General features: G+C 36.8%; 1 protein-coding gene across 12 annotated transcripts in view; it reads left to right on the top strand.

The window, feature by feature from the left end:
* Kif21a (kinesin family member 21A) overlaps window positions 1-25,647 on the top strand; it is a 166,437-nt gene that overhangs the window by 71,741 nt on the left and 69,049 nt on the right. For 5 of the 12 annotated variants that reach the window (XM_045151548.1, XM_045151554.1, XM_045151553.1 and 2 more), the window contains exons 8-15: window positions 3,710-3,905; window positions 4,595-4,784; window positions 5,190-5,253; window positions 10,790-10,993; window positions 17,639-17,677; window positions 21,474-21,564; window positions 22,128-22,254; window positions 22,656-22,847. In XM_045151548.1, the coding sequence (XP_045007483.1) occupies window positions 3,710-3,905; window positions 4,595-4,784; window positions 5,190-5,253; window positions 10,790-10,993; window positions 17,639-17,677; window positions 21,474-21,564; window positions 22,128-22,254; window positions 22,656-22,847 (1,103 nt within the window). The remainder of the gene's footprint in view (window positions 1-3,709; window positions 3,906-4,594; window positions 4,785-5,189; window positions 5,254-10,789; window positions 10,994-17,638; window positions 17,678-21,473; window positions 21,565-22,127; window positions 22,255-22,655; window positions 22,848-25,647) is intronic. The other 7 variants (XM_004662178.3, XM_045151552.1, XM_045151555.1 and 4 more) reach the window with 3 other exon arrangements.

Below are 25,647 nucleotides of genomic sequence, written 5' to 3'. Positions count from 1 at the left end.
TTTTTAAGAATTTTATTTTCATTTAGATGCAAGCAGAGACAGAGTGAAGAGAGAAAGAAAAAAAAATGAATGAATGAATGAGAATGAGCATGCCAGGGCCTCTATTCACTGCAAATGAACTCCAGATACATGTGCTACCTTGTGCATCTGGATCCTGCGGAATTGAATCTGGGTCTTTAGGCTTTGTTGGCAAGCACCTTAACTACTGAGTCATCTCCAGTCCTCAATATGAGTTTTGAGACTGTTTTTTTTTCTCTTTTTCTCTTTTTTTATTTTTATTTTAGTAGTCTATGAATACAGTCAAATTGGTACCATTGTTAGCCTCCTCCCTGCCCCACCCTTACAGGGACCCTCCTTGTTGGGGTATATGGGTATATGTGGGGTTAGCCTTCAGTTTGGGGTAAGAGGAAATGTCTCTGCATGTCATGACCCAACGTGTATCTCTAACATTCTTTCCGCCCCCTCTTCCACAAATTTCCCTGAGCCATGTTGGGTTCATTTTAGGTTTGCTTCTGTGTTGAGATCTTGGTAGCCTTCTTTGTTTCTGGATATCTGGTTTGGTAGCGGTTGATTGTTCTCTGCATTTATCTCCTTCACCATTGTGCTGGTTCCTGGCTCACCAAGAAAACAGCATTTTTGCATGTTTCCCCAATTATTCTTAATTTCATCTGGGGCCCTTTTGAGGTATGTTGGGGTGGTTCTCTCTTTAGGATTGGTATCTATTTGAAAAAGAGAAGCAGATTTTCCATTGGAGAGTAAAGTTAGCACCAAATAAATGTGATAGCCATTATTTTTTAGAGAGTTTAATGGAGAGTGGGGTCATTTTTGGATATGGTTCTGACTTGTTTCCCAGCTCCAGCTATGGGTTCCATTCCACTGAGCAGATGAGTTAGCCAAATCGAGAGCAGTTGTTTTCCCACCATGGCTGTGTGTCACTATTGCACTTGTTTGAGCAGCACATTTGGTTGTTTGCTGCTGAGTAGGTTATACCATCTGTAACTTGGACAGAGATGTGGTATATCTACATGATGAAATTCTACACAGCAGTTAGGAAAAATGATACAATGAAATTTGAAGAAAAATGGTCAAACCTGGAACAGATCATTCTTAGTGAACTCACCCAATCACAGAAAGATAATTGCCACATAGTCTCACTCATCTATAGCTCCTAACCTGAATCTACCCAAGATGCCGACATACCTAGCAAGCATCTCAAGAACTGGACAATAGGAAACGTGGGGAGGGAGGGAAAGGTAAGGAAGGTGGTGGGGAACACAAAACTGGACCCAAATGGCCATGTTACCATAAAACTCTGCATCCTAAAAGACCAAATGGTTGAATCTTCACAGGCACTTAGAGGAAACACCAGATTCACAAGACTGTGGAGAGGGTACGATGAAAACTGACCTTTATCTCCTCCTGTTTCTGTTTCTGTTTCTTTTTCTTTCTCCCTCCCTCTCTCTCCCTCTTCTCTCTCATCTCTCTATCTCTTTTATATCACTTATCTTTTTCTTCCTTCTCTTCTTGGATGCTGACCTGTAACTCCAGGTACCAGCATATGGATATCATCCATAATGAGCTTTTGATCAGAGAGACCTACAAGGTTTCTCAAAAGAAGACAGATTTATGTCAGAGTGTATAATGACCCACCATAGGTTAGTGGTAAGGCCCTACTGCTGAAGACACCATACACTGTTGGCACGTAACATGGAGTGACATGGCTGGAAGCTAGAAGAGAGTCAGTCCCCAGACAGTGCGGGAAAATGAGACATACAAAGGATACAAGAGGCAGAAAGAATATAATTAAATGGAGGGCTAGAGTCTTTATCCAGGTGATACTTCAGTTGAATATAAGAGTAAATATAAGTGAGGAATTGCTATGTGTTGGAAAAAAGAGAAAGATATAGAATGAAATCTATTTTTATGTACTATATATATGTTTTAGGTTTTTGAGGTAGGGTCTCACTGTAGACAAGGTTGACCTGGAATTCACTATGTAGTCTCAGGGTGGCCTCGAACACACAGCTATTTTTGAGATGAGATCTCACTTTGTTAACTAGGCTCCTGTGAACTTGCAATCCTCTTGTTCTTAACTTTTCGAGTTGCTGAGATTACAAGTGCACATTACCACTCTTGGTAACTCTTGGTAACATTTTCTTTCTTTCTTTCTTTCTTTCTTTCTTTCTTTCTTTCTTTCTTTCTTTCTTTCTTTCTTTCTTTCTTTCTTTCTTTCTTTCTTTCTTTCATTTTTTGGCTTTTTGAGGTAGGGTCTCACGTTGGTCCAGGCTGAACTGGAATTCACCATGTAGTCTCAGGGTGGCCTCGAACTCATGGTGGTCCTCCTACCTCTGCCTCCCGAGTGCTGAGATTAAAGACGTGCACCACCACGCCCAGCTTTGGTAACATTTCTTTACACTGTGCAGGGATTACTGGGTGAAGAGAGGGAGCAAGAGACTATTAAGGAGACCAGCAACTATGATTGGTAGATGCTAATTTTCTACTAGGGCAGGTTAATTCAATCTTTGTAGTTTCTTTAGGAGCAGGTATATCCATTTATATGAGAAGAGATGGCAATGAGATAAAAGTTTAGAAACACTAACAAGAGGAATAAATTGAAGTACTAATATGGACCAACCAGAGGTATTCAGTGTGCTTCATCCCAAGTAGTGTTGCATGTCTGGATTAGGCTGTTGTGGACAAAGGAAGTTTGGATGGTTTCAGAGGGTTCAGTCTGTGACTTCCTGGCCTTGTGTGGCCTCTGGGAGAGAAGTACTGTTCAATCCATGGTTGATGGGGGAGAGAGGGAGAGTGGTGATATTCATTCAGTCTTTTATCTTGCCCAGTAGAACCACCTTGGATTTCACTGACAGATATAGTGCTGGGCATAATAAGTATTTTATTATCTCATTTTGATTGACAGTTCAGTCTATTGTGGCTGTAGAGTAATGTTTTCAAATATTTTCTCTGTGTTATCTGGTTAGAAACTCTGAAATTCTGATCAGTTACAAATGATGGTATATTCCTGATGTTTGACTATCATTGTATTTTGTGCAAAGTTCTTTGACAACTCAAAAGTTAGGATACCAGAGATTAAATAAAAGTAAGAAAAATTTATGTTACTAAAACAAGCAAATGATGAAACTGTTTTTGATTTTCAACCTGTCATTTATAGTTAAAATAATTTTAAAATTATTGTGTATATTGCTTTAAAAAGATTGTTTAAAGAAGTAAAAAACAAATACATGTGTTTAGCCTTTCTCAACCTATTGTCCTTCAAAGAAGGTAAATTAAACCCTTTTTCCCCCCAGTTTTACCTAAGGCAACATTTTTTCCCCCTTTAGTATGGTTTTAATGCATGTGGGCTTTTAAACTTACTTTATTTTTAAGTTAGTAAAATCAGTCTTTTAGATCTTAAAAAGACAGATAGAGGAGAGAGAGAGAGAATGGGCACGCCAAGGCTTCCAGCCTCTGCAAACGAACTCCAGACACGTGCTCCCCCTTGTGCATCTGGCTAACGTGGGACCTGGGGAACCGAGCCTTGAACCAGGATCCTTAGGCTTCACAGGCAAGCGCTTAACCGCTAAGCCATCTCTCCAGCCCAGTCTTTTAGATCTTTAAGAGAAGATACTATTCAAATGGTAGAATTTTAAAATAAGTATTTTAGTATTCACTTACATTTATACAACTAATTATTATTTATAACTTTCAGCCAAACAATCATGATAGCATGTGTCAGCCCTTCAGACAGAGATTTCATGGAGACATTAAACACTCTGAAATATGCCAATCGAGCTAGAAATATCAAGAACAAGGTGATGGTCAATCAAGACCGAGCCAGTCAGCAAATCAATGCTCTCCGCAGTGAGATCACACGACTTCAGATGGAGCTGATGGAGTACAAAACAGTAAGCTGAAACCATTGACTGTGCATGTTGTAATGCATTTAGTACTGGCATAGAATGATGTTTTAAATGTCTTTATTTATTTGCATATGTGTGTGTTTATCTGTGAAGTATGTGTGCCATGGCACACATGTGGAGGTCAGAGGTCGCCTTTTTGAGACAGGGTCTTTGCTGTTGCAAACAAATGCCACTCCAGCTGGCCAGTGAGCCTCAGTTTCTCCCGACTCTGCCTTTCACCATCATAGGTGCATTGGTATTACAGATGTGCCCTCCACTGTGAGATTTTGTGTTGGTGCTGGGGAATCAAACTCAGGTCAGTAGGCTTTGCAAGCAAGAGTTTTTTAACCACCACTGAACCATCTCTGTCCCATGATGTGTTTAGTGATGGCCTGCTTTCATGTGTCTTTGGAAGTATTTTAGAAGGATTCTTTAGATTTCCTTGGGGGATAGAACTGATACCCATTTTAATTTAACTAACTTAACTTCTTCAAAAGGCTCATTACCCAATCAGTGGGTGAGTAATGTACCATGAAGGGTTGTAGTGGGGGGAAAAATGTCTTTTGCCTTGGGGCTGGTAAGATAAAAGAGCCTTTTGGTTGTAGAATTGCATATGTAGTCCTTGAATGTCTTTAAATAAAATTCTTGTGTATTTAAGGCTCCTCAATCAACAAGGAAATATTTTCCTTTCCTAGGGTAAAAGAATAATTGATGAGGAGGGTGTGGAAAGCATCAATGACATGTTTCATGAGAATGCTATGCTACAGACTGAAAATAATAACCTGCGTGTAAGAATCAAAGCTATGCAGGAGACTGTGGATGCACTGAGGGCCAGAGTCACACAGCTTGTGAGTGATCAGGCCAACCAAGTTCTCACCAGAGCAGGTATGTGTAGGGTGTGATGAGGGAGGGGTTAGCTTCAGAAGTGCAGGGAGCCTTCTTTCTTCATTATGCATACAATCTGTCATTTTAAGTTAGATACTTAATTTTTAAAAGTAATGCATTCTTCTTAAACCCAATGTGCCTTATGTATCATATTATTTTATTATGGTACTCTCATGTAATTTGAGAAAATTTTTTTTGGTAGGAATTATGTCTTAATTATTACTTTGTCTCCAAATGTTGCTTTGTGTCCTGTTTTGTTGAAAGCTTCCTTTGTGTGTGTGTGTTGATGGGGCTCAAACATAGGGCTTCATGTATGCTAGGCAGTCAGTCTACTTCTGAGATGTAGTCCCAACATTAAAGCCTTCATTTGAGAGGAAATTTTTCATTTCATATTTTACCTTGCAGGTGAAGGGAATGAAGAAATTAGTAATATGATTCATAGTTATATCAAAGAAATCGAAGATCTCAGGTATACTTTTTTGTAACATATAAAGTGTATGTTGGCTTTTGGTTTTGCAATAGTTATAAATCTTTGTTGGAATTAATGTTCAGTAGCTAAGGGTGAATGTCAGCCCTTTGGTCACGTTAAATTTAGAGGACTACAGAACTAATATTGAGAAAATAGGAGTGGGAAACAGATCAGGGACATCAGTCATTTCTGGAAGATACTTAGCTTCCATAGTTTGCCCAGATGCTGAGTAATTTTCTCCTAGAGCAAAGCTCCAGTCAGCCCCATGGGGGAGCATTTAAGTAGCTCAGGTCCCATGTACAGAAATTGACCAAGTGGGAGGAGGTCATCCTTTGTACTACCCTAACACTTCCTCATCTTTAATTTGGGTGACTTGGGTTCCTTTTGTGTGACTTTCTGGCTTCACAAAGTACACTTCCTCCCTGAAATGTTTCAAAAATAAATAAATGAGTATTCTAATATGGCAACAATGTTACTCAAGTACTCATAACTGTCGTTGTGTGTGTGTGTAGTTTTGCAAACTTTGCTGTTTGGCACAGGCCTTTGGGGTGTCACACTGTGCAGTAGCCAGCCTACAGTTGCAGCTTCTCCCTCCAGAATTTATTTTCAGTCCAGCCTTTCCACACACCATAGACCTTCTTTTACCATGCCTTGCGATACAAATGATATCTCAATTCTGAAGATCCTCTCTCATTCTGTAGTGACTTTTTGTTCATCTTTTTTATGACACTGGCAGACGATTGCCACTGATAGCACTTTGTGCTTCTGGCAATCTGTTTTCTCCTCCACCATGTTATTCTGGGACTGTACTAGCCTTGATCTCACTGTTTCCCAAATGGCATAACTGGTATCAGTCCTTCCCAGAAACATGCTTAAATCTTTTCCCACTGTCAGTAGCTGAAAGCAGCATCTGGCATCTTACTTTTTGAGTCTGCAGCTCAGATTGTCCCTAAAGTTGTTCAGAGAACAGAAGCAATATACAGGCCCCCTAGTTCAATCACTAATCAGCCTTTTCTGGTAGAGGTTAATACTTCATTTCAAATTCCCAACTTTGATATCTCTTTCATGGCTCTTTAATTAGGTGTTTCCTCACCCTGGGGAGTAGTATTCTAGAATCTCAGGATTATAAAGTATGATATAAAAATAATTAACATATTTGATAACCATTAATGAACTTGGAATTCAAATGGGATTATCTGAATTGACATTTAAGCTTCTATTTATTAATGAGATATATAACTTTGACCAATACAGTTAATATCTCTGGGCATTATTTTGTCTATAAGAAAAAAATATACTTGCTAGTCTTACAGTTATTAGAGGGCTCAAGTAAAAGAATAGATTGTAAAAGTTCTGTAACTGAAAGGTGATGGAAAGGCCTACCATGTTGTTTAGGTATTGAATTTTACTTTAATCCATATTTTTGTCAAAATTATTTTCATGAAATCTTCCATAGACAGTTCTTTGAATTACATGAAAATCTATATTGATATGTTGCCACTTGTTAATGTTTTTATATTAAATGTTATTACTCTAAGTATAAAATCATAGTGACCTTCTGGTATTTTGAGATAGTCTCACCCTAGCCCAGGCTGACCTTGAGTTCACTATGTACTCACAGTGATCCTCCTACCTCAGGCTCCTGACAATGAATTTTTAATAAATTTATTTGTCACATTATTTGTGAAACAATCATAATTTAATCCCCATATTTTGGTGTATTAACATCTTATGAAAATTAAACACATAGGAAATATAAAAGAAGAAAATTGTAATCAATCACTCATGCATACAATTCTAAGAGTTGAAAACTGTTGTAACATTTGGATATATCTCATCAATTGTTTTTCCATGTGTTCTTTAACAAAATTGGCATCACTGTGTATATTCAATTTGCTATATGTACTTTGAAATGTGATATTATATCATAATTTTTTTTGATGTTTTGAGGTAGGGTTTCGCTGTAGCTCAGGCTGACCTGGAATTAACTATGTAGTCTCAGGATGGTCTTGAACTCATGGCGATCCTCCTACCTCTGCCTCCTGAGTGCTGGGATTAAAGGTGTGCGCCACCATGCCTGGCTCTATCATGAACATTTTATAGTAAATGTTTTTCTAAAATGATTTTGCATGATTCCATATATCACTATCTTGTGGTTGCAATTCACTGTGTTTACATAATTATATTATTTCTAATTTTCATGTGTTTATTTATTTTAATGAGAGAAAGAGAATTGGTGCACCAGGGCCTCAAGCCACTGTAGTCAAACTCCAGATTTATGTGCCACCTAATGTGCATATGCATCCTTGTGCTTGCGTCACTTTGTGTGTCTGGCTTATGTGGGATCTGGAGAGTCAAACATGAGTCCTTGGGCTTTGCAGGCAAATGCCTTAACTACTAAGCCATCTCTCTAACCTTGTAATTTTTATATGAATAGTTATTATTTGTTAATTCTGTTAGTTAGGAAAATTTTAATTAATTTGTAATTGTTCTTATAACAATCATAGATAAAGCATAGGTTTTAGTTGCCTTTTACAGAAGGAAGAATGGGGCTTTTAAACACTGATGATTCTAGATCCAGTGATTGGCAGCTGAGAGGCAAGCTGGCAAGTCCTCAGTCTGTTTCTTCCAAGGGAAGTCTATACTTCCCCTCATATCTTATGTTCTCTCTCTAATAAATAAAATATAGGCAGCAGTAAGGGTGTGTGTGTGTGTGTGTGTGTGTGTGTGTGTGTGTGTGTGTGTGTGTTAGAGGTGGAGGTAAGTGTGAAGAGAGCGAAAGAGGAGAAAAACATGCCCCCCCCCCCATAGCCTGTGAAAAAATGAGCTTTTAAAAAATGTAGTTGGGCTTTATGGAGGTAAGTCCTTAAAGTTTCAGCCCTTTCCAAATACAAATACAAATCTTGCAACTAAGGTAAAACCCAGCAAAAGATAAGGTACCATTTTTTTTTTTTTTTAGATTTTATTGTTATTTATTTATTAGAGACAGAGAGAGAGAGGGAGACAGAGCAAGAATGGGCATGCCAGGGGCTCTAGCCACTGTAAATGAACTCCACATGCATGTACCACCATGTGCATCTGGCTTACATGGGACTGGAGAATTGAACTGGGGTCCTTAGGCTTCGTAGGCATGTGTCTTTACCGCTAAGCCATCTTTCGAGCCCAAGGTACCATTTTTAAAAATTTAACAATAGCAATAATTAAATGTATGGCATTATCTCAGCTGATTTGTTACCTGTTCATTTGCTTTTGACATTGTTATTATATTTAAGATGTAGAAATTCATAAAATAGTGCTTCTACTTTTTCTTCTGTTTAACAATAATGAATCTTGGTTTTGAGTTTTATTGTTAACCTGAGTTCCTAACCATAGGTTGCCTTCTTGACATAAAAAAAGTGATAGTAGGTGGGTATAGTGGAACAGGCTTTTAATCCCAGCACTTAGCATGTAGAGGTAGGAGGATCACCATGAGTTCGAGGCCACCCTGAGATTATGTAGTGAATTGCAGGTCAACCTGGGCTAGAGTGAGACCCTACCTCAAAAGCAAACAAACAAAAAAAAGTGATAGTACTGTGTTCAGAACTTTGTTTAAAGTTATTTTGTAATCTTAAATCTTAGAAATTGATATGTAGCTAGTTATTTCTTTATTATTTTTGGGTGCCAGGGATTGACCCCAGATAAATACAGGCTTTATCACTAAACAGTACTCCAAGACTCATTTAATTATTTAAAGATACTGTAATCATTTTTCTGCTCACATATGACACCAAATATATATTACATAAATTTCCTTAAACATTGTATGGGACATTGATGTGAAAACATATCCATTTATTTAAGTATGCTTTATCTCTATAAGGATTTAAAAGTATCATGAATAATTTTGATAGAGAGTGAAAATGTCAAGCCGAATATTCTTTTTAGATTTTAGTGGCTGCAAATAACCTGGCATTTCCCTTGGAACTAGTTGAAAATATGGCAAAAGTGCTTAGTAACTTAATGTTGAGACTGAGATTAGGAAAATTTTCTTTTTAGAGTCTTGTCTCAATCACATAAGTGCCATATTAACTTTGAAAATTTATTGCATTGAAATTGGAGTATTATGTTCTTGATAGTTTATATTAACTTTGAAAGGGAAGGAACTGGCCTGGAGTCTCTCTGAATCCCCCTTTTTTATTCTCTAGTCTAAGGTCTTTACAATCTCATCAGTCTCTTTTTACATATTACTAATACATTCCCCCTTTTGTCATTTTTAGGACTGCTCTACCAAACAAAAGAATGCTTTCATTATAAACTCAGGTTTCCTTAGTGATACAAATTTTCCCATGAGGTATTAAGGAACTAAATGTCTGTCAGCCATTTAGGCTCTGCTTTGATTGACTAGTCATTGAAATGTTTTAGAAATGTGATTTTAATGTGATGAATGAGGAATTGAATTGTGGGAACCATGCTGCTTGTGTATTTTGAGTAGTAGGTTTACAAAATAAGGACAGCATGCTCACTGGCCTCAATTCAAGGAATTGAGTTTCCACTGGCACTTGCATATTTAGCTTTTTTTGTTTGTTTGTTTTTCTGAACACATACGAGTGTGATTTCAGGTTTATTATTATTCTATCAGTAGACTTAAAAACATCCTAAATGCTACCTGGGTGTGGTGGTGCATGCCTTTAATCCCAGCACTTGGGAGGCAGATGTAGTAGGATCACTGAGCGTTTGAGGCCACCCTAAGACTACATAGTTAATTCCAGGTCAGCCTGGACCAGAGTGAGACCCTACCTTGAAAAAAACAAAACAAAACTATCTATCTCTCTATGTGTGTCCTAAACAGGCTGGAGGGATGGCTTAGCAGTTAAGGCACTTGCCTACCAAGCCAAAGGACCCAGGTTCGATTCCCCAGGACCCACATTAGCCAGATGCTCAAGGGGTTGCAAGCATTTGAAGTTTGTTTGCAGTGGCTGGAGGCCCTGGCATGCCCATTCTCTCTCTCCTCTCTCTCAAATAAATAAATAAATAAAATATATTTAGAATTTTTTTTAAAAAAATATCCTAAACAGTTTGTGATTGCTTTCATTTTGAAAAAATAAAACTACCTTATAACATTGCTGCAATGAATTTCAAAAAACTTTTTGATATTTGAAACATGGAATTTTATTTTATTTTAGGCAGTCTAATACTTGTATGTGATATACTTTGAACATAGTCACCCTCTGTTTCTCTCTTATACTCTTTCCAATACAGCTCATTAAAATGCTCCCTAGTTCTTTCTAGAACTGTCACATTCATAAAAACAGAAGGAAGAAGGGTGGGTTGCTGGGGTGAGGGAATCTGGGAGAAGGAGAGTTAATGTTTAATGCATGTGAGGCTTTAGTGTGGGAAGATGAAGCCCTGGAGATGAATGGTTGCACAGCAGTGGATATATGATTCGTAATGTTGCAGACACGTTCGCTTAGATTAGAGATGGCCAGAATAATATATTTTTGTCATGTTTTACCACAATAAAAGCTGTTCCTTACTTAATGATATTTTTATTCATTAGGGCAAAATTATTAGAAAGTGAAGCAGTGAATGAGAACCTTAGAAAAAACCTAACAAGAGCCACAGCAAGATCTCCATATTTCAGTGGACCATCAGCTTTCTCTCCCGCTTTCCTGTCTTCAGACAAAGAAACCATTGAAATCATAGATCTAGCAAAGAAAGACTTAGAGAAGCTGAAAAGGAAAGAAAAAAAGAAGAAGAAAAGGTAGTATAAAATCATTGAATATTTGAGTTTTTTTCAGAATGTTTTACTTTGTAATTATAGTGAGTATACATTGTTATATATATGAATACCAAAATAATTATGCAAATTACCTCACGTTACACTGATATACTTTTAAATCATTTATCTTTCCTTATTTGTAAGAAGAGTAAGTTTAGCCATAACTGTATGGTAAGAGTTTTGTTTTGGCTATGACAGGGTAAATTTCCTATTCAAATTACTGTGTTATTTCTTCAAATCACTGCTTTTGCATTCCATTCATCCTGCTTTCTGAAAAGCTTCTGTGGACCATTATAACAGTGATTTCATACTTTCTCATTTCCTAATATGATTAAGTATGCTCATGGATAATCTAATTCCTGTCTAGATTAGTTTAACCAAAGGCTAACCTAATCCATCAGAATGTCATTTGATCTCTTAAGTATTTTGTGTGGAAGTCATTCATGCTATTTCAGGCTTTCTGAACAAGGAGTAACTCAGCTTTTCACCACTGCTTTAGGCTTTCTCTTCCTTGTCTCATGATAATGTCTCCTGTTAGAATCAACTGGGGGCAAAGAAGAGAAAGAAAATAAAAATTTGACCACTGGTAATGTGTGAGTGGTTAAGTTCTCATAAATTGTTTATATATTTATATATTTACTCTATAGTGCAGTCATTTATTGAGAATATATTTGACATGCAAGTACAATTAAATTGTAACATTTTTGGCTAGATATTCAAACGTAAGGCAATCTTATTTGTCACATGGATTGTTGCTGGAGGAGGCTTTGTAAAATTATTGTTGACTTTTTAACTTGCTACTTTGCTTGTTTTAGTAGAAATTTATTTAGACAATCAGATATTTCTTTCTTGGTCAGTCAGCTTATCAAAGTTATTGGAGGCTTAAATACTTCAGATTCACTCTGCTTTGCAGGTTTTTGTTAAAAAAGAATTATTAGAGGTTGGGGAAATTGCTCAGTGGTTAAAAGCACTTGCTTGCAAAGCCTGCCAGCCTAGGTTCAGTTCATCAGCTATCCGCTTAAAACCTGATACAAAAAGTGGTTCAAGGGCTGGAGAGATGGCTTAGTGGTTAAGTGGTTGCCTGTGAAGCCTAAGGACCCCGATCGAGGCTTGATTCCCGAGTTCCCATGTTAGCCAAATGCACAAGGGGGCGCACGCATCTGGAGTTCATGCAGTGCAGTGGCTGGAGGCCATGGTGTGCCCATTCTCTCTCTCCTTATCTGCCTCTTTCTCTCTCTCTGTCACTCTCAAATAAATAAATAAAAATAAACAAAAACATTTTTTTTAAAAGAAGTGGTTCAACCCGGGCATGGTGGTGCATGCCTTTAATCCTAGCACTCGGGAAGCAGAGTTAGGAGGATCGTTGGGAGTTTGAGGCCACCCTAAGTGAATGCCAGATCATCCTGAGCTAGAGTGAAACCCTACATCAAAAAACAAGAACAAAAGCAACAATAAAAACAACAACAAAAAAAGTAGTTCAAGCATCTGGCGCTGTTTGCATTTGCAAGAGACCCTGGTATGTGTGTGTGTAACAGTTAAAAAAAATTTTTTAAAAAAGAATTACCTAAGTAATTCTAACAAGAAGTTGTACACTTATGGCTGGGGCATTGCCTTCTTCAGCTGTTAAATGTTTCCACAGCTTCAGGGTATGTATCATTGTTAACTCTATCTTTATGGAGAGCAGTTGAAGAGTAAGGACCCTAGAACATGTAAACTAGCATGAACATACTGCACATACCGTTTTTTTTTTTTTTTGTAAAATTCAACTTTGGCTCAGATAACTTTTGTGAGAATGCACAAGAGTGATCAGCACTCTTGGCTGACAAACTAATGGAAAAATATTTTATCCATATTTATCTTTATTTCTTTACTGTTGAACCCCTATCCATCATAAGGGAAGCAAAATTGAAATAAAATGGAAATTATTTCTAATTGAGTATTTGTAAATAATTTAGTGAGTGACAGAGGTAAAATAGTGCATCTTATTAACTCACTAAGCAACAGGTTTTAATATGAAAATATCTAAGTGAGGAAAATAAATTACTTTCTAATAATTAAGGTTTAATTGGGGATAAATATTGTTAGACAGAAAGGGTAAGTCAGATAAGAAATTAAAAATTTAGGATGACAAAAAGAAATTAATATTTTCTAGCTAGACATAGTAGCATGCACAGGAGGCTGAGGTAGGAGAATCGTCATGAGCTCAAGGGCAGCCTGGGGCTGTAGAATGAGTTTTAGATAAGCTTGGGCTAGAGTGAGAGCTTACCTCAAAAAAAAGCAAACAAAATATTAATATTTTCTAAAAATTATAATCATAGAGTACTTAAAAATATAATATAAAGCCCTTTTTACACAATGCTATAGTGAGTCTTTATTACACTGACATCTGTATCATTTAACCTAGAAATTGTGTGCTGTAAACATAAGTCTAGAGAGTCAGTTAATGAATCCATATTATTATTCATATAAATTTATGGAATTTAATAAAATTTGTCTTATATTCTATAGAAAAATGATTTTTAAACATTTATTTTATGTATCTATTTTAGTTATTTATTTGAGACAGACAGAAGGAGGGAGAGAGAGAGAGATAGACATTGAGAATGGGCGCACCAGGGCATCCAGCCATTGCAAACCAACTCCAGACGCATGTGCCACTGTGTGCATCTGGTTTACATGGGACCTGGAGAATTGAACCTGGGTCTTTAGGCTTTGCAGGAATATGCCTTAACAGCTAAGCCATCTCTCCTGCCCTAGAAAAGTATTTTATATTAAGAAAGTATTGTATTTTATTCAGCTTAGGTCCCCATATCTTTTAGCTATATGTATCATAAATCCCTAGTTAAGAAATTTTTGTCTTGGACATAGACTTGAAACAAAACAAACACATCATAAAGCAAGAGTCTCAGGAATCTTTAGAATGACTGTAGCTTTCTTAAGGAGTCTCCCACCAGAGCTCTGCAGAGGCCACAGCTTCCAACTGCATTGTACAGTTGCTACATAGCTCTTCACATTTATCATATTTAGCTATTCTATCTATCAGAGACCTCATTTAAAAACTTGGGTTAAATACAATGGGAAATTATTTAGAAGTTTTGTCTATTCTCTTCTAGAACATTATATCAACATATTGTGTCCATTTCACCCCAAAAATGATTTTTCTCATTTTATAGTATAGTCACAGCAACTTAGAAGGGTTCAAGAATGGACATATATGGAGGGCTGGAGAGATGGCTTAGTGGTTAAGCGCGTGCCTGTGAAGCCTAAGGACCCCGGTTTGAGGCTCGGTTCCCCAGGTCCCACGTTAGCCAGATGCACAAGGGGGCGCACACGTCTGGAGTTTGTTTGCAGAGGTTCTCTCTCTCTCCCTCTATCTGTCTTTCTCTCTGTGTCTATCGCTCTCAAATAAATAAATAAATAAAAATTAAAAAAAAAAAGAATGGACATATATGGAGAAAGAAAACTTTCTCCTTCATGGGAATAGACCAACTTTTGACATCAGATAAATGTCAGTTTTTGATTTAGCTCTTCATTCTTATTTTCTTCGTATATCTCACCCACCCCATTATCTCTACCCATTCTTCTTTTGCTATCCAGTGATTATATAATTTTTCCCTACCCAGAAATACTACACATTCATTTTTATTTTTATTTTTATTTTTTGAGGCAAGCCCAACAGACTGGCCTTTTTTTTTTTTTTTGTTTAATGCAAGAGAGCAAGAGAGAGAGAAAGAGTGTGAGAGAAATGGTGCACCAGGGCCTCCAGCCACTGCATTTGAACTCCAGACGCATGCACCCCTCTGTGCGCATGCGCAACTTTGTGTGCTTGTGTTACTTTGTGTGTCTGGATTACGTGGGACCTGGAGAGTCGAACATGAGTCCTTAGACTTTGCAGGTAAGTGTTTTAACTGCTAAGTCATCTCTTCAGCCCTGCTCCCCATTTTAATATTGTGATTTTTCCCTTCTCATATCCATGAATTCAAACTCAGGTGCATTGCCAGCAAACTAAAGGAAGTCATGCCAGTGGAAATGACAACCAGCGAACTTCCTTTTGGGGATGTTTGTAATAAAGGATGCATTCATACAAACAGAAATTTCAGGCAGTTGAACCTAGAGAAGTAAACCAAGTCAAGGAAGAATTTTTTGTTTTTAATCATCATTTTACTGAGATTCTTCTTTTTTTTTTTTTTTGAGGTAGGATCTCACTCTAGCCCAGGCTGACCTGGAATTCACTATGTAGTCTCAGGGTGGCCTCGAACTCATGGTGACCCTCCTACTTCTGCCTCCCAAGTGCTGGGATTAAAGGCGTGCACCACCACACCCGGCTTACTGAGATTCTTAAAGCCTAAGTGGCATGTGGCCTTTGGATTAAGCTCTGTTCAAGGTCAGAAACTACACTTGTGTCCCAGGAAGACACACACATATGCTGTTGCACATGGCCGTTATCCTCCACATCATTCTTTACCAGAGCTCTGGTCAATAGCTGGTTGGTGGGGTTTTAAGGTGTTCTTTACCACTTTGTGCTTAATTTTTATTGAGCTGTAAAACAACTCAGACCTGTTAGTAAGGAATTGGAGCTTCAAGCCTCATGGCAGTCCTGTTAACTAGGTTATTTGCCTCTCAAATAACTGAACACACTGTGTTGCCTATTTTCTGGTACACTTGTGTCAGAATTGTTAGCAGAGTCCCCCGACCCCTTCTTTGTCTCTCTTGTCCCTTTTCACACTAGATGTAGCACAGTAATAAAACTGTTTTATTTTTTTAGAGAGAGAGAGGGGGAGAGAGGGGCAGGGAGAGAATTGGCACACTAGGGCCTCAGCAGCTGCAATCAAACCCCAGATGCTTGTGCCGCCTGGTAGGCATGTACACTTGTGCTTGCCTCACCTTTGTGTGTCTGGTTTATGTAGGATATGGAGAGTTGAATGTGGGTCCTTGGACTTTGTAGGCAAGCACCTTAACTGTTAAGCCATCTCTCTAGCCTGATGGCAGTGTTTACTAAAGAGGCTTTGGGGAAGGAAGTTAAAATTTATCTGCTTTTTAAACTCATATTAGCCATATATTTTAATACAACTTTCTTGCATAAGGCAAACAGCCATTCCATATTGAAAATAGCAAATCTGGACTTGTTACCATGGAGTCATAGCCTTTGAGCCATTGTAGATCATCATCACCAGTATGACCCTAGATTGGACTAATTTTTTCACATTGTTTTATGCTTATAAATGCATAAACTTTACCATTCACACATGTCTCATACTTTTTGGATATCTGGCTTTAAATGACTTGAAATATAAAAAGCTTTATGTATCTTTCAGACTGCACTATATTTGTACTTAGTGGTGTTGGGTTGAAACTCCAGAAATCCATAGCTTTTGTAAGCATTGGCTTTTATTTTTCTAATCACTGTTCTCAGTCATTTGTTTCCATGTTAATATCAATCTGTAGACTTTTTTTTTTTCTCAGATTTCTAGACTCATCGCATAGTAACATATAAGTGATTGTAAGGAACAATCACAGATCAAAAATAATCACATGAAAGCACACAGTATAAAATTAAAATCTGAATGACTTAATGAAATAATACATGACTCAGGTTTCATCTCTTCATTTTAAAATATTGATAATTCAAAAAATTGGAATCTGGGCAAAGTGTGTGTGTATGTACTGTATGCAGATTGCTGTGTGCTTGATTGGAGCCTAGCACATCTGTCTGTTTGTCTACATGACAAATATCGGCATAGTCCATTGAGAAAAGATCCTCAGTTTTGTATTGAGAAGTCTTTAAATTATATAATAAAGTATAAGTTTGTAAATTTATAGTTTTTCTTATACTTTTCTGATTAAAAGTAGTCTTACTAATGGAAATTAATGAATTTCCCATTGTATGTCCACTTTTGCCTTAGATACACCTTTTTGGTTGTTCATTTATAATAATTAGTATTGTAAATTAACCCCATATTTTGAGATTTTATTTTCATTAAATAAAATTATATTTTTTCAGTTATAGCATAACAACCATATTCATCTGCTCATAATACCATTTCATGTGTATTTTGACATAAGTTACTGTTTTAATTAGATCTAGTGATGTTCATATGTATATTAAAACAAAAATACAAGTTTTAAAAAATAGTACCAGTATGTAGTATTAGTATTTTTGCATTGTGGTATAAAGGCATTACTTTGTGAAGTTCTTTTAATGATGCCATAAAAAAGTCTTTTGAAAAATTTAAAGGGAAGAATGATGTTGTTGAAAGTGGGATTTTTTTTTTCAAATGGTGGAAATTGAGAAAATTTAACTGTATCAAACTAAAACAGCAATGGCATCCAAACATTTACTACTTATCAACTTGCATAAATTGAAATTGCAGTTGACTGTTAATTTCCACAGATAGTCTTATATACTCTTCTTAGATATAATATTACTTGAATTTTTACTTACTTTGTATCCATACAGAATGTACTGCCTTTTTACTATGTATTGTCCTTTAATGATATCTTTTAAAATTTATTTTAAAGTCTTCAAGCTCATGCACCATTTTTACCTTCTTACCACTTTCGCTTTTTACTGTCTGGTTTGTCCTTCATTGGCTTGGCCTTCCAATACTGTGCCTCGTGGTTTTGAAGGCTACAGAAACTTGAGGAAAGCAATCGAGAAGAAAGAAGGTTGGAATATTTCCCAGGTTTTTTTAAAATTAAAATGTCATTTAAATATTTGATTACCATTCGCAAGGAAATGCGGTTAAGAATTATAGATTGCTTCAGATTAGATTAGCTGTATATTCCTAAAAGTAATGATTTTATAAAAATAACAAAAGTAACAGAAAATTCAAAAGTACTTCTTACAGAATCAAATTCTCAGTAGTTACTTAGATTAAAATTCAAGCAATTTCATAGCAAACTATCATCATCATGATTATGTGTAAATATATAATTGCCCAAACAAATCTAACATTTGACATGAAAAAAACAAATAAAAATCAGCAATTTCTGTGTCTTTCAGAAACTTGCAAGCAGAATGGGAATTATTAATTGGGTGGAAATTGACATTTTGTTATAGTATATGCCAACTCAGGGGTGGGCCCATCTTTCTTCTCTTCCTTATTTTGTAGTCTTTGTTGGAACACAACATTAAATGGCAAAAAAACAAAGGAAACTGTGGCCTTACTACAGATAAGATTAACAGTGATTCTTAAGGGCAAACTAGAGAAACAGTTTTGCTTTAAAAATGTGTACCAAGTGAGCATCAAAATCAGGCTCCTCTCCTTTCTCCCATTTGACATTCAGCAGCACTTAGAAGCCTATTGCTGAATTCTGTGTAAGGGAAACTTACCTTTTACTGACTTGGGATTATTATTATTTATTTAAATTTGCATTAAATTTTGTACTTTTTTTAGATATACATAGGTGTTTTAGTAGTCAAATTAGTAAAAAAAACGTTTGAAAGAATATGTAATCATTTTAGCAGCAGCATATTAGAAATTCATCTCTAATTAAAATGGGAATTTGGGAACTTTTATATATACCTGACTAATTTACTTTAAATATTTATTTTATAAATAAATATAATAAATATGCTATTTTATAATGTATACTCTATGATTCTATTCTGTATGTTAAGGTTCTAAAATTTCTAATTTTTTTATTCTACAAGTCTGTAACTATTTAAGAAATTATTCTATAATTAGAATGTAATTCTAATTCAGTTACACTGGAAATCACCTGCTCATTATTTTTAGGTCTGTATATTTATCAATAGAATTAAATTACAGCATTACAAATGTGAATTTTCCCTTGTTTTGGGAATGGTGCAATATGATGCATCTTCAAAGTTACATGTGGAAGCATCTCACCACATTAAAGTATTCAAGTCTGTTAAATAAATGTACTCAATAAACTGAGGTTGCTTCTGATTTGTACACGATCATTACTGGGTAGCTAATACAGAGAGATTAATGTTCTAGGGCTAGTTTTCAATCTTAAGTGTATATACATAACTGTGAGAACCTTGATAACAGGGAAATTCTGGTTCAGGACACAGGTGGATCCTGACAAACTATTTTAACCAACTTGTAGGTGGATGCTTTGGAGTGTAGGGTTCTATAATGCTGGCCTGGGAGCCAGGACACCTGATTTCATACCCTTTGAGTAGACACATTTCCCCAGGCCACAGTTTCTTTTTTGTTTGTCAAAGAGGGATTAATTTAATGTCCTTCCAACTCCCAAGTTTGGCTTCTGTGTGAAGTATGAATTTAATTATCTTCTATTGTTGCTTAGATTTTATTTTAGGTGTCAATTGGTCTGTTTATTGAGGATACAATAATTATCAGTACCAACAGATTTTAAAAGTTTAAACCTTTTAAATAATATTTAGAGAATATATATACACACATGCGCGCGCGCACACACACACACACACACACACAGAGTCACTTATTTTTTTTGTACCATGGTGGCATCAGTGACTTTAAATAAAAGATAACACTTATCAGCCTGGGCATTGTGACTTAAGGGAACAAAGGAAGGAATGTTTAGTGAAGTGTTCAGAAAAGTTTTATGTGTCTAAACCTGACTGAAAGGAGACTTTGGATGGAACTTGAAGTAATGAAGGAACCAAATATAATGAACATTATATACTGCGATATGTGTAGGTGAGAAAACACTGAGAAGGGAGCAGGAAGGCCTAATGAGACATGTCTTCCCCACACATTCTCTGATCCTTTGGCCTAAAACTGAAGTATAGCACTATTTAAGTATATGTTGCTATCCTTTTAAAATGACTGAATAAATGATAATTTCTATGAAAATTTTACCTTGAAGTGCATGAGAATGGAAAATCGTAGTATATTCTATGCAGCACTGCATCTTGTAAAATTATTGTCATAAATGTTCAGTCTGAATGGTTCTGAGTTTCCCCTAAGTTCATTTTTCTCTAATACAATGCCTTGACAATGCCCTGGGAGCCTGTTCTAATGTACTTGATGCCAGTTGGGACTACTTTATAGTGCTATTATTACTGGCACATTCTCCTCATCCCACAGAGTGTTATCCCTGCAACTTTATGTATCTTTCAAACCTTATTATTCCATTCTAGTTTAGTGTCTGAGATACATAGGCATGTTAAAACACAGTTGTTCATGTAATACATTGGAAACAATTTTTTTTGACAGATGCTAGTTCCAACCCGTGAGTGCATGGAATAAAAGGTTGAGCCATGCATGTGCTCCTCACTCCAATGAGTTAGTCAAGTAGAGATGAGAGAGTAAATGATCACATAAGTAAACATAAATTAAAAACTCTAGGAAGTGCTTATAAATTAAAAATATTTGTATTCATATTGTTCTGAGCACAGAAATATTTATGAAAACAGGGACTTACAGTTAAGTAATAACAGAATTATGTAATAACAGAGCCTGAATCAATTCCATTTGTTTTCTTAGGAATTAGAAATGAATACATGTATTAAGGTAATATTCAATCTGGCAGACTATCTGAAAGAAATGGTAACTATCATAAAGTTGTTCTGAAAAAAAATTTAAGTTCTTTCTAGAGGAATTTTATTTGGCGAATATTACCTTACCTGAGCATTCCTTTCTTCTTGCAAATTCACTTAGAGTTCATTGCTTTGTTTGGTTACGTGCATGAGCCTGGTGAACAGAAGTGTGACTTCTGTGCATAGTTTATTGTGCTTGGTCAACACAAGAAAGATCAAAGTGATTGGGACATGCACAAACTTTGCTCACCGGAGTCCTCTATTTTCTCTCTGGACTACCATACCTATTACCTTACTGTAGCCATAACCATTATTTCACACCTCTGTAGAGGTATGGCTGTAGTCATTACATAACTGAAGAGGAGACTTCCAATTTTATGAGAAATTTTATGATAGATCTGGAATTTCTAGCTCAGAGGACAGCCTGAACTTAAGACAGTTTTGAATGCAAAAACTCACTATGATTATAGCCTAAAAAAATACCAGAATACTGATGATTATGACCAATGTACATATACTCCTTGGCAGAGTTATTTTGGATCTTTAAGTTTATTCTTAAATTTATTAGGGTATCAATAAAAATATAGTTTTATAACTGTCTGTTTCTATGAGAAAATTTTTTTGTGTATTCAGATGGGAAACAAAAATGTCTGTTTTTATTTCTTTTGAATTTTGTTTGCCACATATTATAATTAACTGGCCAGTACTGTTCCTAGTTCTGAGCTGTCTTGTCACATTTTAGCTTCAGGAGCTGAGCTATTTCTAGATAATAAAGGTTATTTTTAGTGTTGGTCAAGTGTTGATACTCATTTTTCTTTAAGCATCAGACAGGATAATTTTGCTTAGTCAATTAACCCTTTCAGTTTGGTTTTTTTTTTATATAAATTACTGACTTTAAAAAATATCTGAGAAAAAAGTGTTTCCTTTGTACTTTAATACCATACTTTTATGTTCTTGCTTTGTTTTTAGTGTTGCTAGTAAAGAAGATAATGCAGATACAGACCAAGAAAAGAAAGAAGAAAAGGGTGTTTCAGAAAGAGAAAACAATGAGTTAGAACTGGTAAGTATGGAAGCATGGACTTGTAACTTTTATTCACTGGGCACTTTGGTTGTTGCTGATAACTCTACTACCACATATGTAGAAAAGGAAAATAGTTGTCATACATTCCATGTATACCTTGAGGACTTTTCTTCAGAAATGCAAGTTATTAAATATTGCCAAATAGTGTGTTGTGAAAACAGTGTGTGCACATGGAGATATAAAAAATATGAGATGGGCTGGAGAGATGGCTTAGCAGTTAAGGTGCTTGCTTGCAAAGCCTAAGGACCCAGGTTCAATTCTCCAGGTCCGCCAGATGCACATCATGGTACATGCATCTGGAGTTTTCAGTGGCTAGAGGCCCTGATGTGCCCATTCTCTCTCTTTCCCTCTGTATCTAACAAATAAATAAAAAATGAAAAAAAAAATTAAAAATGTGAGATGAACTATTAAGACAAAATTATTATATAACAATATTAAAATTTTGGCAAGATTTTTAACTAATAAATTCAAATCTTGAGCTTCTGTGCATTGAGTTTGCTTTGCCAATGGTGTGTTACTAATGCTTACAAATCACATTTTAGGAAGAGAGTCAAGAAACGAGTGATCGTGAGGATGAAGAGGAAGAGGATGACGAGGAGGAGGAAGAGGAGGATGACATTGAAGGTGGTGAAAGCACTGATGAATCAGATTCAGAATCAGATGAAAAAGGTATGTGACCTTTAATATGAAGGCAGAATCATGTTGAGAGCTTTTGAAACCACTGTAGAAAACCTGTAACATTCTCCGTTTTATCCTTAGTGAAAGCAGATTTTGAGACTACTGATCTTCCATGGCTCATGTGCTAAGCTTCATAAGTGCTCCTTCTCCCACTAGATTTTTATCATTGTGTGATTTTTCCATTCTTCTTTTGTATAAAAAGCTTCTGTTGTTTCGACCAAGGTGAACACTGCCTTGTTTACCTTTTAGATGTTGGTTTATCTAGGAATTTTTTTCAATAGCTGTCAAGTGAACATCTGAATACACATGGTGGCTTTCACATTCTTGTTTGATAAGTAGAATTACCATCATTTGGCCTGATTCTATGAATTTTTTTTTCCTTCTTTTGTAAGTAGCCAATTATCAAGCTGACTTAGCAAACATCACTTGTGAAATTGCAATTAAGCAAAAGCTGATTGACGAACTGGAAAACAGTCAGAAGAGACTGCAGACCCTTAAGAAGCAGTACGAGGAGAAATTGATGATGTTGCAACACAAGATCCGAGACACTCAGCTGGAAAGAGACCAGGTGCTCCAAAACCTAGGTGAGGGTGACAGTGATACAGATGAAAGTTCCCAGGTGCTCAGAGTCCTAGGTGAGGGGGGGATGGTAATGGGATGAAAGTTCCCAGGTGCTCAGAGTCCTAGGTGAGGGGGGACGGTAATGGGATGAAAGTTCCCAGGTGCTCAGAGTCCTAGGTGAGGGGGGACGGTAATGGGATGAAAGTTCCCAGGTGCTCGGAGTCCTAGGTGAGGGAGACAGTGAGGAGATGACTGTTTCTACAGGGCTCAATGTATAGGTGCAGTTAGTAGTTTATACATATGAAAGTTCAAATGAATCATTCAGTGCATTTTATTTATTTCCTTTCAAGGAAACATTTAGAAACTGCATCTTTTTTTTAAATTTTCACTAGTTTTTCCTTTTAATTTTACAAATTATGCATGGCCTGTAACTACATTTTTGACTGTATTAATCATTTCTTGCCTCATTAGTGTATTCATTTCATTTTTTCATATAAATATCTGTTTAGGCTACTTATTTTATTCTTTGTGGTTATGTTAATGCTTGATTTATAGCAGTTATTTTTTGACTGTAATTTTTAATTGACAAAATCTGTACTTATAGACAATAAATCATGATAATTCCCTCCCTTCTCTCACTATCCCCTTCACAACTCCACTGCCTGTCATATCCCCTCCCTCTTTCCATTAGTCCTTCTTTTATTTTGATGTCATCATCTTTTTCTCCTGTTGTGAAGGTATTGCTAGGTACTACGAGGTCATGGATATTGAGGCCAATTTCTGTCTGGACAGTTGAATTGTGAAGAGTCTTACCCTTCCTTTGGCTCTTACATTCTTTCTGCCACCTCCTCTGTAATGGACCCTGAGTCTTGGAGACTGTGATAGAGATGTTTCAGTGCTGGACACTCCTCCTTCACATCTTCTCAGCATTATTGTCTTTTTGGTCATCCCAGTGGTCACAGCCATCTTGAAAAGAGAAGATTCTCTAACCAGAAGTGATAGTAGCATTAATATATGAATATGAACATTAAGTACAGTGCTTACAGGGCAGCTTGGTGAGCATAATATATGCATTTCACTAGGCAAGAGCAGGCTTTATACCCCTAAGGCTCATGACCTCTCCTGCCATAGGCTTTTGATTAGGTTTTCAGTACCAGCCATGTATTCCTTCCCATAGAGCAGTCCTCTAGTCCAATTAGAGAGCAGTTGGTTTTCCCCAGAGCAGACATGTCACTATTGCACCTGTTTGGTCATTTGTCCTATCTGGCCAAAATTGAGGCTTTCAGTGCCCACTGTTTTCACTGCTGATGACTTTTGTCTCCTATAGGGCTGTATGTAGTGTAGCCTTTTCCAGTTTATGGTCAGCTGGACTACAGAGAGAAGGTTTTTCTGCTCGGCCCCAGCTTGTTTTCTCAGTGACCTTGCCTCTCAGGCATGTGAAGTCTTCAGCAATATGGTCTTACCATCTGTTTCTTGTGGAAAACCTAGGGCCTTGGCAATAATCTGTGATGTATGGGAGGCAATAGGGACCTCCCTGGCCAACAACTTACTAGGAGATATCCCATCCCTGGCACTGAAAATTTTCTAGTAACAATCTATGGTTTCTAGATGTGCCATTGTCCAAAAAAGTAGGCTTTCATATGTCTTAGAATTTTAATTGACCTTTCCCCTACCCTTCTTTTACTTAATCTCTTCACCTGGTCTTGTTTTGGCCATCCACTCCCTGTAATCTGTTGCAGCCAGGTTTGCATTCCTGGCAGAATTTACCCGACCAAGAGCAGCTTATGGGAAAAAAGGTTTATTTTGGCTTAATGACTCGAGGGGAAGCTTTATAATGGCAGGGAAAATGACAACATGAGCAGAGGTTAGTCATCAGCCCCTCTCCAACATCAGGTAGACAGCAGCCATAGGAGAGTGTGCCAAACACTGACATGGGGAAACAGGCTATAATAGCCATAAGCCCAGTCCCAATAATACACCGCCTGCAGGAGGTTTTATTTTCCAATTACCATCGGCTGGGGACACTAATACCTAAGTTTATGGGGGACACCTGAATCAAACCACCACACACATATATACAATACCATCTCCTTAAGTTCTTCTCTCTCCTCCCTCCCTTACAGCCTTTTTGTAGCTTACTGGCCTCTGCTAGTGATTTTTGGTTCCAGCTCACACACAAGTGTAGAGATTTGTAGGTAGGATCCACATAGGAGAGAGAACATGTGATGTTTGGTTTCTGGGCCTGGATTACCTCACTTAGTATGATACTTTCCAGATTCATCCATTTCCCTGCAAATTTCGTAATTTCATTTTTCTTTACCACTGAATAGAACTCCATTGTGTAAATGTACCACATCTTTATTATCCATTCATCTGTGGATGGGCATCTAGGCTGGTTCCATTTCCTAGCTTTTGTGCCTAGAGCAGCAATAAACACGGCTGTGCAAGTATCTCTAACATAGTGAGACGAGTCCTTAGGATATATGCCGAGGAGTGCTATAGCTGGCTCATATGGTAAATCTATTTTTAGCTGTCTCAGGAACCTCCACACTGATTTCCACAATGGCTGTATCAGACTACACTCCCACCAACAGTGCAGAAGGGTTCCCCTTTTTCCGCATCCTCACCAACATTCATTGCCATTTGTTTTCTTGATGATAGTCATTCTGACAGGAGTGAGATGGAATCTCAAAGTAGTTTTAATTTGCATTTCCCTGATGGCTAAGGATGTTGAACACTTTCTCAGATGTTTATATGCCATCTGTATTTCTTCTTTTGAGAACTATGTATTTAGTTCCCTAGGGGCCCCCCCCCACGCTTTTA

Source organism: Jaculus jaculus, chromosome 6 (genome assembly GCF_020740685.1).
Source record: "Jaculus jaculus isolate mJacJac1 chromosome 6, mJacJac1.mat.Y.cur, whole genome shotgun sequence".
In the NCBI taxonomy this organism is placed as follows: Eukaryota; Metazoa; Chordata; class Mammalia; order Rodentia; family Dipodidae; genus Jaculus; species Jaculus jaculus.
The sequence above is the reverse complement of the archived record's forward strand: the minus strand, read 5'-3'. Positions and strand labels throughout refer to the sequence as shown.